The sequence below is a fragment of the Heloderma suspectum genome, chromosome 4 (genome assembly GCF_057233095.1).
Source record: "Heloderma suspectum isolate Gila_16-S chromosome 4, 16-S_ref, whole genome shotgun sequence".
Classification (NCBI taxonomy): Eukaryota; Metazoa; Chordata; class Lepidosauria; order Squamata; family Helodermatidae; genus Heloderma; species Heloderma suspectum.
Window position 1 is genome coordinate 86,662,657 of NC_139461.1, and position 16,893 is coordinate 86,679,549.

The following is a 16,893-nucleotide window of genomic DNA, read 5'->3' on the forward strand; positions in this document are numbered from 1 at the left end:
CACCAGGGGCATTGTTAGGGGAAGGCTCACCTGGACACGGGCCCCGGATCTTTGAGCTGTCCTAATTGCCATTTTTTAAAACATCTTCCCATTGACTTGCATTGGAAAACAAAAATGGCCATAACTTTTTTAATTTGTATGATAAATACATGAAGTTTAGAGGTTTAGTAGCCTCCATGGAACTGATTGAACGTGCCAAATTTCAGTTGGTTAGGTCCAGTGGCTTTTGTGCTAGTCACAGGTAAAATTTGCTATTTTCAAGAAAATCTGTCAAAGCAAAGAGCTGTATTTTTTTTCTGCTTCCACATACATGCATGGAATTTGGGGACCTGCCAGCCCCCACAGAAATGACTGGCCCCACAAATTTCAGACAGTTAGGCATAGTGGCTTTTGTGCTAGCCACAGGTAAAATTTGCTTTTTCCAAGAAAATGTGTCAAAGCAAACAGCTATAATTTCTTTGTTCATCCACATAAGTGTATGGAATTTGGAAACCTGGGAGCCCACATGGAGCTGATGGAACCTGCCCAATTTCAGGCAGTTATGTCCAGTGATTTTTGTGCTAGTCACAGGTAAAGTTTGCTATCTTCAAGAAAATCTGTCAAAGCAAAGAGCTATATTTTTTTTGTGCTTCCACGTTGTTGTTTATTCGGTCAGTCGCTTCCAACTCTTCGTGACTTCATGAACCAGCCCACGCCAGAGCTTCCTGTCGGCCATCACCACCCCCAGCTCCCCCAAGGTCAAGTCCGCCACCTCCGGAATATCATCCATCCATCTTGCCCTTGGTCGGCCCTTCTTCCTTTTGCCTTCCACTTTCCCTAGCATCAGCATCTTCTCCAGGATATCCTGTCTTCTCATGATGTGGCCAAATTACTTCAGTTTTGCCTTTAATATCATTCCCTCAAGTGAGCAGTCTGGCTTTATTTTCTGGAGTATGGACTGGTTTGATTTTCTTGCAGTCCAAGGCACTCCCAGAATTTTCCTCCAGCACCACAGTTCAAAAGCATCTATCTTCCTTCGCTCAGCCTTCCTTATGGTCCAGCTCTCGCAGCTATAGGTTACTACAGGGAATACCATTGCTTTAACTATGCAGACCTTTGTTGTCAGTGTGATGTCTGTGCTCTTCACTATTTTATCAAGATTTGTCATTGCTCTCCTCCCAAGAAGTAAACGTCTTCTGATTTCCTGGCTGCAGTCAGCGTCTGCAGTAATCTTTGCACCTAGAAAGACAAAGTCTGTCACTGCCTCCACATTTTCTCCCTTTATTTGCCAGTTATCAATCAAGCTGGTTGCCATAATCTTGGATTTTTTGAGGTTTAACTGCAATCCAGCTTTTGCACTTTCTTCTTTCACCTTCGTCATCAGGTTCCTCAGCTCCTCCTTGCTTTCAGCCATCAAAGTGGTATCATCTGCATATCTGAGATTGTTAATGTTTCTTCCAGTGATTTTAACTCCAGCGTTGGCTTCATCAAGCCCAGCATGTCGCATGATGTGTTCTGCGTACAAGTTGAATAGGTAGGGTGAGAGTATACAACCCTGCCGTACTCCTTTCCCAATCTTAAACCAGTCCGTTGTTCCGTGGTCTGTTCTTACCGTTGCTACTTGGTCGTTATACAGATTTCTCAGGAGGCAGACAAGATTACTTGGTATCCCCATACCACCCAGAACTTGCCACAATTTGTTATGATGCACACAGTCAAAGGCTTTAGAATAGTCAATAAAACAGAAATACATGTTTTTCTGAAACTCTCTGGCTTTCTCCATTATCCAGCGGATATTGGCAATTTGGTCTCTAGTTCCTCTGCCTTTTCGAAACCCAGCTTGTACATCTGGCAATTCTCGTTCCATGAATTGCTGGAGTCTACCTTGCAAGATCTTGAGCATTACCTTACTGGCATGTGAAATAAGTGCCACTGTTCGATAGTTTGAACATTCTTTGGTGCTTCCCTTTTTTGGTATGGGGATTTAAGTTGATTTTTTCCAATCTGTTGGCCATTGTTTTCCAAATTTGCTGGCATATGGCATGCATCACCTTGACAGCATCATCTTGCAAGATTTGAAACAGTTCAGCTGGGATACCATCATCTCCTGCTGCCTTGTTATTAGCAATACTTCTTAAGGCCCATTCAACCTCACTCTTCAGGATGTCTGGCTCTAACTCACTGACCACACCGTCAAATCTATCCCCGATATTATTATCCTTCCTATACAGATCTTCCATATATTCTTGCCACCTTTTCTTGATTTCTTCTGCTTCTGTTAGGTCCTTGCCATCTTTGTTTTTGATCATACCCATTTTTGCCTGGAATTTTCCTCCGATGATTCTAATTTCCTGGAAGAGGTCTCTTGTCCTTCCTATTCTATTATCTTCTTCCGCTTCCGTGCATTGCTTGTTTAAAAATAATTCCTGATCTCTTCTGGCTAACCTCTGGAATTTTGCATTTAATTGGGCATATCTCCCCCTATCACTGTTGCCTTTTGCTTTCCTTCTTTCTTGGGCTGCTTCCAGTGTCTCAGCAGACAGCCATCTTGCCTTCTTGGTTTTCTTTTTCTTTGGGACGTTTTTTGTTGCCGCCTCCTGAACAATGTTGCGAACTTCTGTCCATAGTTCTTCCTGGACCCTATCTACTAAATCTAGTCCCTTAAATCTATTCTTCACCTCCACTGCATATTCATTAGGAATATTAGTGAGCTCATATCTGTGGGACTTCCCTATTCTCTTTAATCTGATTCTAAATTGTGCAATAAGAAGTTAATGATCTGAACTACAATCAGCTCCAGGTCTTGTTTTTACCAACTGCATAGATGTCTGCCACCTTTGGCTACAAAGGATGTAGTCAATCTGATTTCGGTGTCGACCGTCTGGTGAAGTCCATGTATAAAGTCATCTCTTATGTTGTTGGAAGAGAGTGTTTGTTATGCACAGTGAGTTGTCTTGGCAAAATTCTATCAGCCTATGTCCTGCTTCATTTTGTTCTCCCAGAGCATGCTTGCCTGTAATTCCAGGTGTCGTTTGACTACCCGCCTTAGCATTCCAGTCTCCTGTAATGAAAATAACATCTTTTTTTTTGGCATACTATCCAGTAGGTGCTGCAGATTCTCATAGGACTGATCTACTTCTGCTTCTTCAGAATCTGTGGTTGGGGCATATATCTGGATCACTGTGATGTTAAATAGCTTACCCTGAATTCGAATTGAGATAATTCTGTCATTTTTTGGATTGTATCCAAGCACTGCTTTAGCCACTTTATTATTAATTATGAAGGCTACTCCATTTCTTCTGTGGTCCTCTTGTCCACAGTAGTAGATCTGGTGGTCATTTGATGTGAAGTGGCCCATTCCAGTCCATTTCAGTTCACTGACACCCAAAATGTCTCTATTTAGTCTTGACATCTCCCCAGTAATCACATCCAATTTGCCCTGGCTCATAGATCTTACATTCCAGGTTCCTATGGTGTATTGATCTTTAGAACATCGGATTCGTCGTTCACCACCAGCACCATCGGCTGCTAGCCGTCCTTTCGGCTGTGAGCTAGCTGCGTCATCACATCTGGGGCTAGTTGAACTTATCCTCTGTTCCTCCCCAGTAGCATTTTGACCATCTTCCAACCTGGGAGTCCCATCTTCTGATGGTATACCGACATATCTCTGGTTGTACTGATCCATTTAGTTTTCATGGCAAGAATACTGGGGTGGGTTGGCGTTTCCTTCCCCAGGGATCGTATTTAGTCTGACCTCTCTGCCATGACCTTCCCGTCTTGGGTGTCCCTTCACGGTTTAGTTCATGATGTCATTGAGGTGCTCAAGCTCCAGCACCATGACAAGGTAACGATCTCCTTTGCTGGAGTGTGCTTCCACATATGTGCATGGAATTTGGGGACCTGCAAGCCCCTATAGAGATGATTGAGCCGGCCAAAGTTCAGACAGTTAGGTCTAGTGGCTTTTGTGCTAGCCATGGGTAAACTTTGCTTTTTCCAAGAAAATCTGTCAAAGTAAAGAGCTATAATTTTTTTGTGCTTCCACATAAATTCATGGAATTTGGGGACCTAGCAGCCCCTATGGAGCTGACTGAACCTACCAAATTTCAGACAGTTAGGTCCAGTGGCTTTTGCACTAGCCATGTGTAAAGTTTCTTTTTCTCAAAGTCTAAAACAAAAAGTAACAACTGTGAAGTCACCCAGGGGACTAGTGATCCTAATCAGAAGGTGTTTAAGGTGACCATTAGGAGGTCACTATCCCTAATCTCTGGTGTAGGGTTTTTTTGAGGTGCAAAAAACCTCTCTCCCCCTACTTTTCTTTTCTGCTCTTACATGCCCACTGTTGGGAGCTTGCCTGCAATGAAATTTTGAAGAGGGAGAAGGAAGGGAAGAAAGAGCCCCATGTGAAATACTGGTATTTCACACCGCATCTCATTTTACTGCCCCAAACTGGAATCTTTAGCTTCTGTAGAAGTTTAGTAGCTTCAGTACAGCAAAGGATCCAGTCAGCCTCCACATTCTCCCCCTTCACTTTAATTTCTCCTAAATAGCTGTAGGACTCAAATAATCTCAAAGGGAGGGTTAGGACTATGTGGCTTATGATCGAAAAACTGTTGGGGCTTTTAAATAGGTTCTACAGTTTTAAAAAAGCTAGAAAAAGCCCTCAGCCACCTCACCTCATAAAGTTCATTTAAGTACTTGCAATCCTTACAAACCCTCCACAGCCTCCTAAATTCCTCTGAAGTACTACCTCTCTGAAAGGAGCCACTTGGCTTAGGGGATTCTCTCTACTCCCCACCTCTGCACACATTTCCAATCACCATTCTTCTTTTCTTCTTCTCTCCCCTATCCTGTTCTTTCTTTCTCTTCTTTATTCCACCCAGAGCATATCTTGGGGAATTCTTAAAGAGAATTCTCTTCGGTGGGCAAGAAAAGTTCTGAACTGTATTTGACTTTATACAAACAGACAAGAGGGCTGGTTTTTCTCCTTCTCCTCATTCAAGCCTTTGAGAAAAGTGGGTTCACATTGTTGCGAGAAACAAAACTGGGGCTGTTTTGTTTGTCAGTTGCCATTATGAGTGACGGACTGGGAGCCGGGAGAGCCGGATTCTAGTCCCCACTTGGCCACGGAAGCTCACTGGGTGACTTTGGGCCAGTCACAGTCTCTCAGCCCAACCTACCTCACAGGGTTGTTGTTGTGAGGCTAAAATGGAGAGGAGGAGGAGGAGAATGTAAGCCGCCTTGGGTTCCTTGCAAGAGGAAAAAAGGCGGGATATAAATGCAATAAATAAATTATCCAGCAATAGGAAGGGCTGTAGCGGCAGAGCACATGCTTGGCATGCAGAAGGTCCCAGGTTCAATCCCCAGCGTCTCCAGGTGGGGCTAGGAAAAAATCCTGCCTGAAACCCTGGAGAGGCACTGCTGCCAGTCAGTGTCGACAATACTGGGCTAGATGGACCCAGGGTCTGACTCAGTCCAAGGCAGCTTTCCTATGTTCCTCTGAACAGAAAGCTTTAATAAAAATCGGAGTTTTTGGTTTGTTTTTTAAGTGGAAGGGAGATAAATATTGCTAATTTATGCAATCCTGTGGATGCCCACTGAGAAGTCCCATTATGTTTAATGAGGTTTACCCTCAGGAAAGTGTGCATAGGATTCCAGCACAAGTTACTTTTGTAGGGAGGTTTGCACCTTGATGTTCTGCGCGTTTACTCAGAAATAAGTCCTGAATTGTGAGCATGGTACTGTTGCGTAAACGAGACGCTCTAAATCAGCGGTTCTCAACTTGTGGGTCGCGACCCCTTTGAGGGTCGAACGACCCTTTCACAGGGGTCGCCTAAGACCATCGGAAAACATATTTCCGATGGTCTTAGGAACCGAGACACCGCTCCTCTATCCATCTCCAGGCGGGTCCGCCCACATGCAGATACGCCCACATACGAGTACCCGGCGTGATGACATCATCGCGCCAACCCCATCACATACACCCCGTACAAATACAGGTGTATGTGACAGGGTTGGCGCCATAATGTACTTATGCGGACCAGTCACACACGTGTAGAGAGCAGCTACTGTGTAGAAAGCAGCTGCTGTGTTGAAAGCAGCTACTCTGTTAAAAGCAGCTACTGTGTTGAAAGCAGCAGTATTGGAGGTAAAACGACACTTCATGAATTATAATTACTGGGTAAATTTAAAATCATGTATTGTAAAATCATCAACTACTGCAAAAAAAAATATCTGTACCATGGGAACTTAATCTGGATGCTGATCGGTCTTTTTATATTCAGCTGTGGTTGATGTGAATACTGCCCCCTTGTGAGAGTAACAGGCACATAAAAAAACCCCACAGAGAATGGTAAATCATAGGAAACTTTAATGAACTGTATTGACTGAACTATGCCATGTATCATCTTTTGTATTATTAAAGCTATTGTTATATATTATTTTCATTAGCAAACCATCCCATGACAATGGATCGTGTGGAGAAGAACATTAAGAAAAGAAAATATAGTGAGGATTTTTTACAGTATGGTTTTACATCAATAATTACAGCAGGAACTGAGCAACCGCAATGTGTTATTTGTTGTGAAGTTCTATCAGCCGAATCTATGAAGCCGAACAAACTAAAACGCCATTTTGATAGCAAGCATCCGGGCTTTGCCAGCAAGGATACCAACTATTTTAGAAGCAAAGCTGATGGACTCAAGAAAGCCGGACTTGACACTGGTGGCCAGTACCACAAGCAAAACGTAGCAGCCGCTGAAGCTTCATATTTGGTGGCACTCAGAATCGCCAGAGCTATGAAACCTCACACCATTGCTGAGGGTTTACTGTTGCCAGCGGCCAAAGACATTGTTCGAGTTATGATCGGAAACGAATTTGTTACGAAATTGAGTGCAATTTCCTTATCTAACGACACTGTCCACAGAAGAATAGATGACATGTCTGCTGATATTCTTGATCAGGTAATCCAGGAAATTAAATCTGCTCCACTTCCAATATTTAGTATCCAGCTTGATGAATCTACAGACGTTGCAAACTGTTCACAGTTACTGGTTTACATGAGGTATATTAATGATGGCGACTTTAAAGATGAGTTTCTTTTTTGCAAACCTCTTGAAACGACAACTACTGCACGTGATGTATTTGACACAGTTGGTTCATTTCTGAAAGAGCATAAGATCTCTTGGGAAAAGGTTTGTGGTGTTTGTACAGATGGTGCTCCAGCTATGCTAGGATGTCGATCTGGATTTCAATGTTTGGTACTGAATGAGTCACCAAAAGTCATCGGAACTTACTGTATGATTCATCGGCAAATATTAGCAACGAAGACGCTGCCACAAGAGTTACAAGAAGTAATGAAAAGCGTCATAAGTTCTGTCAATTTTGTAAAGGCGAGCACTTTAAACAGTCGACTGTTTTTGCAACTGTGCAACGAGTTGGATGCGCCGAACAATGCTCTGCTATTTCACACTGAAATGAGATGGTTGTCGAGAGGAAAAGTTTTAAAACATGTTTTTGAACTTCATGGTGAACTCAAAACATTTTTTAATCAGAAAGCAAGACCGCAGTTCGAAGCACTTTTCAGCGATAAAAGGGAACTGCAGAAAATAGCTTACTTGGTTGACATCTTTGCCATCTTGAATGAGTTAAATTTATCACTGCAAGGACCAAATGCAACATGCCTCGATTTGTCTGAAAAGATCCGATCATTCCAAATGAAACTTCAGCTTTGGCAAAAAAAATTGGATGAAAATAAAATTTACATGTTGCCTACATTATCTGCTTTCTTTGAGGAACATGACATTGAACCAGACAAAAGGATTACAATGATAATTTCTGTGAAAGAACACTTGCACATGCTTGCAGACGAAATTTCATCGTACTTTCCAAATCTACCTGACACCCCATTTGCACTTGCCAGAAGCCCATTCACAGTCAAAGTTGAAGATGTTCCTGAGACAGCACAAGAGGAGTTCATTGAACTTATTAACAGTGATGCAACGAGAGCTGATTTCTCTACAATGCCAGTTACAAAATTCTGGATCAAGTGTTTGCAGTCATATCCTGTTCTGTCTGAGACTGTGTTGCGCCTTCTTCTTCCATTTCCAACAACATATCTTTGTGAAACAGGGTTTTCCAGCTTGTTGGTTATCAAGTCTAAATAAAGAAGTAGACTTGTTGTGGAAGATGATCTTCGTCGTGCTCTTGCAAAGACTGCCCCGAGAATTTCTGATCTGGTGAGAAAGAAGCAATCTCAACCTTCACACTGACGTTGGCTTTTTACGCATACTGTCGCAAAATGTAGCAATGTAGTTTACTGTTGTTATATTAAGACTGTTACCCATGCTACACCATGCTTCAAGACAAAATTTCATTTATTTGTAATTAGAAATAAATATTTCACAATATATAATTACATATTGTTTTTGTGATTAATCACTATGCTTTAATTATGTTCAATCTGTAACAATGAAAATACATCCTGCATATCAGATATTTACATTACGATTCATAACAGTAGCAAAATTACAGTTATGAAGTAGCAACAAAAATAATTTTATGGTTGGGGGTCATCACAACATGAGGAACTGTATTAAAGGGTCGCGGCATTAGGAAGGTTGAGAACCACTGCTCTAAATCATTCTTCCTGGAGGACTGGTCAACTCACCTCTCAAGAAGGGAACCAACACAGCACGAAGGGTACATACAACTCAGTTTTATTGTTTCGTGAAACAGATCAGCAGAGGAGCTCCTGCTCTGAACAAAGCTGACAAAGAGCAGTTCTTTATTCAGTACACTTATACTTCTGATTTTCAATTATGTACCTATGTGCTAACTTCTGGTTGGTCAGGCTAGGAGTAGCTGCCCTGTAAGGAGATCCTTTTTCCTTTCCTAGCTAATAACTTGCCCATTAGGCAATGGTCAGGCATTGTGCACGAGGTGCTTAGTTATCTGGTCGTGTACTCTTCACGTGGCTAGGACTTTTCTACTACGGTTGGTTTGCAGGCAAGTATTTTAACACAGTACTGCAGGCTTAACACAGTGCCTACCCAATTCTGTCTAATGAATTGACTACCCTTTCAGCTCAGTCCTATGCATGTTTTGTCATTTGTGGGTTTGGGCGGGGGGGGGGTGCATGAACTCTAGCTTCAGTGGTGAGGGAAAGGCACTAAGTACATGCTCCGAGCTTCTCCATAACTTAGCCCTAGTTTTGAAAACAGACTCATTGGCTGAATCCTGGTGAAGTCTTGGCACAAATGAAGTTATGGGGAGGAAGATACAATGAGAGCTTGTGCATAACAAGGAGGAGGTAGAGAGGAGTTGCACAAAACAAGACATCTGTTTTTATGAAGAGTTGCTAGAGGATGGTAGGATGAGGAGGGATGGTTGCATGGAGGGGAATAGAATTGGTAGGGGGAGAATGTAAGCGCTCAGTGGTGAAAGAAAAACATTCTGCACATGCTCAGAGGCACTCTCTATTTAAGAACATAAGAAGAACCGTGCTGCATCAGACCAAGGTCTATCTAGTCCAGCATTCTGTTCACACAGTGGACAAACAAATGCCCATTGGAAACCCAGAAGCAGGACATGAGTGCAATAGCACCTTCCCACCCATGTTCCCCTGCTGCTAACATTGGTGAAATGTAAATAAATTCTAGTAATTCTAAATTAGAACGCATGTATATCCTTCAGAAACTTTGCAGGTTTCTTGCCTGGGGGACACGTCTAATGACCTGTGCATTTTCTTACAAATTTACCCAAAAACTATTGGGGAAGGGGTAAATGGAAGGGAAAGCAAATCACTCCCTCCCCCAAACTGGAGAACTCCCCTTCCACATGAACTGCTGCACCTATCCTTCTGAAACTTTGCTGGTTTCTTACTTAGGGACAACTGTAGGCTGTCTGTAATTTTCAGAACAATGGTCCACAAGAAACATAGGGAGAGAAGTATGTCTTCTTTTGGAGACCTTAAAATGTCAAGGCCACCCTTGCACAAAAACCCTTGTGGCTATCATTCTGAAATTTGGCAGACATGATCTCCTCTGATGGGGCAATGAATCCTGAAATTGTTATCAATTCTTCCAAGGAATAAACATTATTGGCAATTCCCTTTAAAAGAAAATATAAACCCTGCACCTATTTTTCTGACATTGGGCAGGTATAATCCCCTTCTAGGGGGCTACTATGCCTGAAATTATCCAGTTCTGACCAAGAGAAAAAAGTTACAGGGTTTTTTTTCTAATTTCCCATGGTAGTCAACAGGAAGCATAAAGACTCGTTTTTCCAAACCTTGACTCAGGTTTGGTGCTGAGCTGAAGTGATCTGACTACAAATTGGCCAGAGCAGAAGTGGGATGTTTTCCAAAATGCTGAATCGGGGTCTGAGTTGAAGTGGGGGGGTGTCAGTGCACATTTCTTATGTATGTATGTATGTAATCTATACACACACACAAGCACACTGCATGCACGCACTGCACACACACCCGCACACACACACATATTAGACGTGCGCTTAGACTCGTGTGTGTGTGTGTGCACGCGCGCGCATGCGCGCACAAATTTGTGTTATGGACCTGTGCCCCGGATCTTTTAAGACCCTAGCAATGCCCCTGCTCCTCACCAAGATTTTAAATATGATTATTAATATGATGTCCCAGACCTTAATAGGTTATGTTACCAAGTGGTGGAAGAGGAAAGCTGATACAATGTTCATTTCTGGTGGAGTGGGTGGTTCTCCACGTTAAACCTTGCCATGTGCTCCCTGACAGCACACTGTCGGGAAGTCTAACTGCTCTGTGCAACCATCCCAGGTCAGTACCTCCCTCAGCCACAATCTTTGAGGGGATGTCATTCAGAGGCTGATAGGAAGGGCTACTTTAGTCTGGAGGTGTAATGGCTCCCACCTCAAAGAAATGGCTGTTTTCTCTCTTCTTATGGGTAGGAAGTGATGGAAGAAAGTGGTTCTGGCAATCTAGCAGTTCTAGCGATTACAAGCCCTATGGGAATGGGAGAAATCTGCTATATAAGTGCTGCTCTAGCTCTATGGCAGGGTGACGAACATTATTGGGGTGGGGTGGGCAGATTGCCTCTCCCAGGCCCTCAGTGCGCTGGATGACAACTGTGGGTGGCCACACCTACAGATGTCATCATTCCACCCCCAGCCCATTTTCACTTTCTCCATGGTGAAGAGGAGTTCTCTTCACCACAGAGAAAGGGACTCAGCCTTTGCTAGGAGAAGCAATGGAATCTGGAATCTGTGTATGCCAGAGGAAACATGCAACCATCTCCGCATATGTTGAAAAGCTGATAGGCATTTACACCCTTTGTATATTGAGCAGCGTAACAAGGTAAGAATGAAAGAACAACCCGCCTGTTCTATCCAGTCCAGCATCCTGTTTCCCACAGTAGCTAATGAGATGCCTCTGGAAAGCACACCAGCAGGACATGAGTGCAATAGCCCTCTCCTGCTGTTGTTCCTCAGCAATCGGCATTCAAAGGTATGCAGCCTCTGATCCTGGAAGTAGCATATATAGCCCACATGACAAGAAGCCCGATTTAGGCTTGCTGTATAAGCAGCCTTCCCCAACCTGGTCCCTTCCAGATGTGCGGGACTGCAGCTCCCATAATTCCCCAGCCACCAATACTGGCTAGGGGATTATGGGAGCTGTAATCCAACACATCCAGAGGGTACCAGGTCGAGAAAGGCTGTGTATATTTCAATATCTAAATGTGTGGCAAGGAGTGGGTTTACACACACACACACATACACACACACAGAGTTGAAAGAAAAATATTCTTACAAAAGTCGTTAAAAAAAGATTTGCTACAGCCAAACCTTTATTACTGCACACAGGCTCCCCGTTCTAACTTTGCTCTGTTCACCACAGATATGGAAAGAGAATGGCTCTGTCCTTCTATGTGTATGTTGGTACTTTGGAAATAAAATTGCTATTAATAGTTCCCAAACTGTCTGTGATTCAGCATAGCATAATGAATCAATATTTACTTTTATTATTCAGGAACTGATCCCACAACTTCTGCACTGTGAAGAAAACAGAAGCAGTTTGCTATAAACCCAGCTTTCACGTTCCAGTGAGTGACATGCCATTATGTATAATTCTGGCTCCACACAGAATATCCACAAAGCATGCTCTGACAAGAAAAACTGAGGTGGAAAAATGTGTTGGCTGCAGTAGGATCAGAAAAGCTGAATACTAAATTAATATGTGGAAATCTACTGGAAAAGAATGCTAAATTCACTGATAGCTATATTTTTATTTCACATGTGCATTAGTTTTACTAAAGTGTGCTTTGAATGCTAGTTCCAATACTTTTTTGTTTTGTATTTTGTTATTTATTCATGTTTATCATTTGTATCTCGTCTTTCTGTTAAATATACTCTTCAAAGGTTCCTCTGGGATTAATTATTAATGTAAGCTCATGTAGTCTCACACAGAGAGAGAATGGATGCATCAATATCAGATAAGAATAATGGTAAGAACAGATACTTCAATAGCTCTTTAAAATGTGTGTGTGAGTGTGTGTTTCCTCTCGTAATTTGCTTTATTTCCACACATCAGAGAAGTGAAGCAAGGTCTCCATCCCATGTAAGCATGCTCTTGGAGCTTTGTTCAGGATGTTGTTTCAGAATTGCCAGCAGCATGAGAAATAGCAAAGAGGCTTTGTGTTGCATTTCCACAGGTAGACTCTTGAGAGCTTCTCATATTCAAGAAGTCAAGACGGTTGGGCAACCACCAGCCTTCACCTTCCATCACCTGGGACTCTTCTAAAACACTGGTCCATTTAAAATGGGCTAAACACAACAGTGACCTGCAGGGAGATAGCTGAAAACTGGAAAGCAGGTTCAGGGTATACTGTAAACAGCTGGATAGCATTGGTTTGGCATATAGTTTGGCATATGGCAGACACATCAGCGTCAGGGGCCATCCAAGCAGGACTGCTTCCTAGAGACCTGGTTTCCCTTTATTTCATATGCAGAGGAAGAGCAGATTCAGTTCCTCCATCCTTGCATTCCTCCTTCTGGAAAGACAGTACCCCATAAAACTATTTGTGATAAGAACTTCTAAAACAGAAAGAACAAGCAAATTAACACTCCAAATAAAATTGATGTTACGATGCATTTATTATGTTTGTTATGTTTATTTGTAACAATATAGAATTTTTTTAGTGGCCTAGACGTTTGCCAGGTATTAGTAGAACCCAACCTTGACGTCTCTTTCCCATACAAATTAGTGGTTGGTTAAATGTCCCATATATATATTGCCTGAAGGAACTGGCCAGTGATCCAATTACAGGAGGTCAGAGAGGGCCTAGCCTCCTGTTTTAAAAAGTGGGTTATGATCTGGCTAAAATAGGGGAAATCGGAATGGATTAATGATTAAGAGCCCCACTACCTTTCCTCCTACAATTTGAACACTGGATCATCTGGCAGATTTATCTAACAGTATCCTCAAAAGGGTTGGACCTGAAATCTGAGGTCACCTCTTTGGCTATTAATTGTCCTTAGGCACAGTTTTGCCAAGAGAACACGCTGATCATAGCAAACACTCTTTTCCAACAGCACAAGAGGCGACTCTACACATGGACATCACCAGATGGTCAATATCGAAATCAGATTGATTATGTCCTTTGCAGCCAAAGATGGAGAAGCTCTATACAGTCAGTAAAAACAAGACTTGGAGCTGACTGTGGCTCAGATCATGAGCTTCTTCTTGCCAAATTTTGGCTTAAATTGAAGAACGTAGGGAAAACCACTAAACCATTCAGGTATGACCTAAATCATATCCCTTATGAATATACAGTGGAGGTGAGGAATAGCTTTAAGGGATTAGACCTGTTAGAGTGCTTGAGGAACTATGGACGGAGGTCCATAACATTGTTCAGGGGGCAGCAACTAAATCCATCCCAAAGAAGAAGAAATGCAAGAAAGCAAAGTGGCTGTCTGATGAGGCTTTACAAGTAGCTGAGAAAAGAAGGGAAGTGAAAAGCAAGGGAGAAAGGGGAAGATATATCCAACTGAATGCAGATTTCCAGAGAATAGCAAGGAGAGACAAGAAGGCCTTCTTAAATGAACAATGCAAAGAAATTGAGGAAAACAATAGAATGGGAAAGACTAGAGATCTCTTCAAGAAAATCAGAGATCTCAAGGGAACGTTTTGTGCAAAGATGGGCATGATAAAGGACAAAGAAGGCAGGGACCTAACAGAAGCAGATGAGATTAAGAAGAGGTGGAAAGAATACACAGAAAACTCTACAGGAAAGATCTGAATGTCCCTGATAGCCATGATAGTGCGGTCACTGAACTTGAGCCGGACATCCTAGAGAGTGAAGTCAAGTGGGCCTTAGGAAGCATTCCTAACAACAAAGTTAGCGGAGATGACAGTATTCCAGCTGAGCTATTTAAAATCCTAAAAGATGATGCTGTTAAAGTGCTGCGCTTAATATGCCAACGAATTTGGAACACTCAGCAGTGGCCACAAGACTGGAAAAGGTCAGTTTACATTCCAATTCCAAAGAAGGGCAATGCCAAAGAGTGTTCAAACTACCGTACAATTGCGCTCATTTCACATGCCAGCAATGAACTTGAGCACACTCCGAGAGAGAGCGGAGGACAGGAAGGCCTGGCGTGCTCTGGTCCATGGGGTCATGAAGAGTCGGACACGACTTAACGACTGAACAACAACAACACATGCCAGCAAGGTTATGCTCAAAATCCTACAAGCTAGGCTTCAGCAGTATGGGAAAGGAGTACGACAAGGCTGTATATTATCGCCCTGCTTATATAACTTATATGCAGAGTACATCATGAGAAACGCTGCTGGGTTGGATGAATCACAGGTCGGAATTAAGATCACTGGGAGAATTATAAACAACCTCAGATATGCAGATGATACCACCCTAATGGCAGAAAGCGAAGAGGATCTAAAGAGCCTCTTGTTGAGGGTGAAAGAGGAGAGTGCAAAAGCTGGTTTGAAACTCAACATTAAAAAAACTAAGATCATGGCATCTGACCCCATCACTTCCTGGCATATGGAAGGGGAAGAAATGGAAGCAGTGACAGATTTTATTTTCTTGGGCTCCAAGATCACCACAGACGGTGACTGTAGCCATGAAATTAAAAGACGCTTGCTCCTTGGGAGGAAAGCTATGGCAAACCTAGACAGCATAGTAAGAAGCAGAGACATCACCTTGCCGACAAAGGTCCGTATAATCAAAGCTATGGTTTTCCCAGTAGTAACATATGGCTGTGAGAGCTGGACTATAAGGAAGGCTGAGCGCCAAAGAATTGATGCTTTTGAACTGTGTGCTGGAGAAGACTCTTACGAGTCCCCTAGACTGCAAGGAGGTCAAATCAGTCCATCCTAAAGGAAATCAACCCTGACTGCTCACTGGAAGGACAGTTACTGAAGCTGAAGCTCAAATATTTTGGCCACCTAATGCGAAGAGAAAACTCTCTGGAAAAGACCCTGATGCTGGGAAAGATTGAAGGCAAAAGGAGAAGGGGACGGCAGAGATGAGATGGCTAGATAGCATTACCGATGCAATGAATATGAACTTGAGCACACTCCGCGAGAGAGCGGAGGACAGGAAGGCCTGGCGTGTTATGGTCCATGGGGTCACGAAGAGTCGGATACGACTTAACGACTGAACAACAACAAGGCACAGTAGCAGAGAAAATCTACTTAAAGGATAGGATATAAAGTACTATAAAAAGGTAAAGGTAAAGGTGTCCCCAACCAGCTGTGTCCAACTCTAGGGTGTGGTGCTCATATCCATTTCTAAGCCGAAGAGCCAGCGCTGTCCGAAGACGCTTCCGTGGTCATGTGGCCGGCATGACTGAACACCGAAGTGCACGGAACGCTGTTACCTTTCCCGTTGAAGCGGTACCTATTTATCTACTTGCAATGTCTTGCTTTCGAACTGCTAGGTTGGTAGAAGCTGGGACTGAAGACGGGAGCTCACTCCATCACGCGGCGCTCGGGTCTCGAATTGCTGTCCTGCCGACCTTCCGGTCTGTAGTTCAGCGTCTTAACCACTAAGCCACTGCAGCCTTACTATACTATTAATTAATTAAGTACTATACTATTAATTAATTAGGGCGCAATCCTATGCATGCTTGGACAGAAAAAAGTCCTACAACTCCCAGCATTCCCCAGCCATAGGATTTCACCTTAAAACACACATCTAAAATAATAGCATAAAACCTTTTAAAAATCATTTCCAAAATACAAAGAGAAACAAATAAAAATACATCAACTTTAAATCTAATTATTGATAGAAGGTAATAACACTTTCCTCCTTAGTTTTATAGACAAAAGTATAGGTGGAATCCATTGGCTGCTTGGAGGTTTTCTTTATGGTTCTTCATAATAACGAGTTATATTAAGGCTACAACCCTATACCCATTTACCTGGGAGTAAGTCCCACTGAATTCAATGGGATTACTTCTGAGAAAGCATGCAGAGGATTGAACTTTTAGGGTGCCATCCTATGTGTATTTGAACAGATAAAAGGCCTACAACTCCCAGCATGCTCCAGCCAGCATGCTTGGCTGGGTTATGCTGGGAGTCATAGGACTTTCTTCTGTCTAAACATGCAAAGGATTGTGCCGTTAGGGTGCAATCCTAACTAGATAGGCGGCAGCTCCGAACTCAGAGGTGACTGCCTATCCAAAGCAAGGCAGGAGAGGCACGGGGGGCATGGAGGGGGATCGTTCCCTCTGCACCTCTTCTGCCTTGTTATTTTTCGCTAGACAGCCGTTTTCGTCTGCCTAGTGGCGGAGAAGGGGGGACCAGGAGAGGAAGCTGCCGTAGGCCACATAGGATGCGATGTACGCGCAGCTCCACTCTCCCCGCCCGGAACGCCCCCAGCCCCACCCCGCCCCTCTCAGTCACTC

The 16,893-nt window shown here is 43.1% G+C and overlaps 1 protein-coding gene across 1 annotated transcript in view; it reads left to right on the forward strand.

Annotated features, from left to right (window-relative positions):
- Nucleotides 1-8,403, forward strand: part of LOC146347111 (zinc finger BED domain-containing protein 5-like) — a 19,143-nt gene extending 10,740 nt beyond the window's left edge. The window contains exon 2 of the mRNA XM_084849869.1: nt 6,427-8,403. Within this exon, the coding sequence (XP_084705995.1) occupies nt 6,438-8,141 (1,704 nt within the window). The 5' untranslated portion in view covers nt 6,427-6,437 and the 3' untranslated portion in view covers nt 8,142-8,403. The remainder of the gene's footprint in view (nt 1-6,426) is intronic.
- Nucleotides 8,404-16,893: the final 8,490 nt, after the last annotated feature.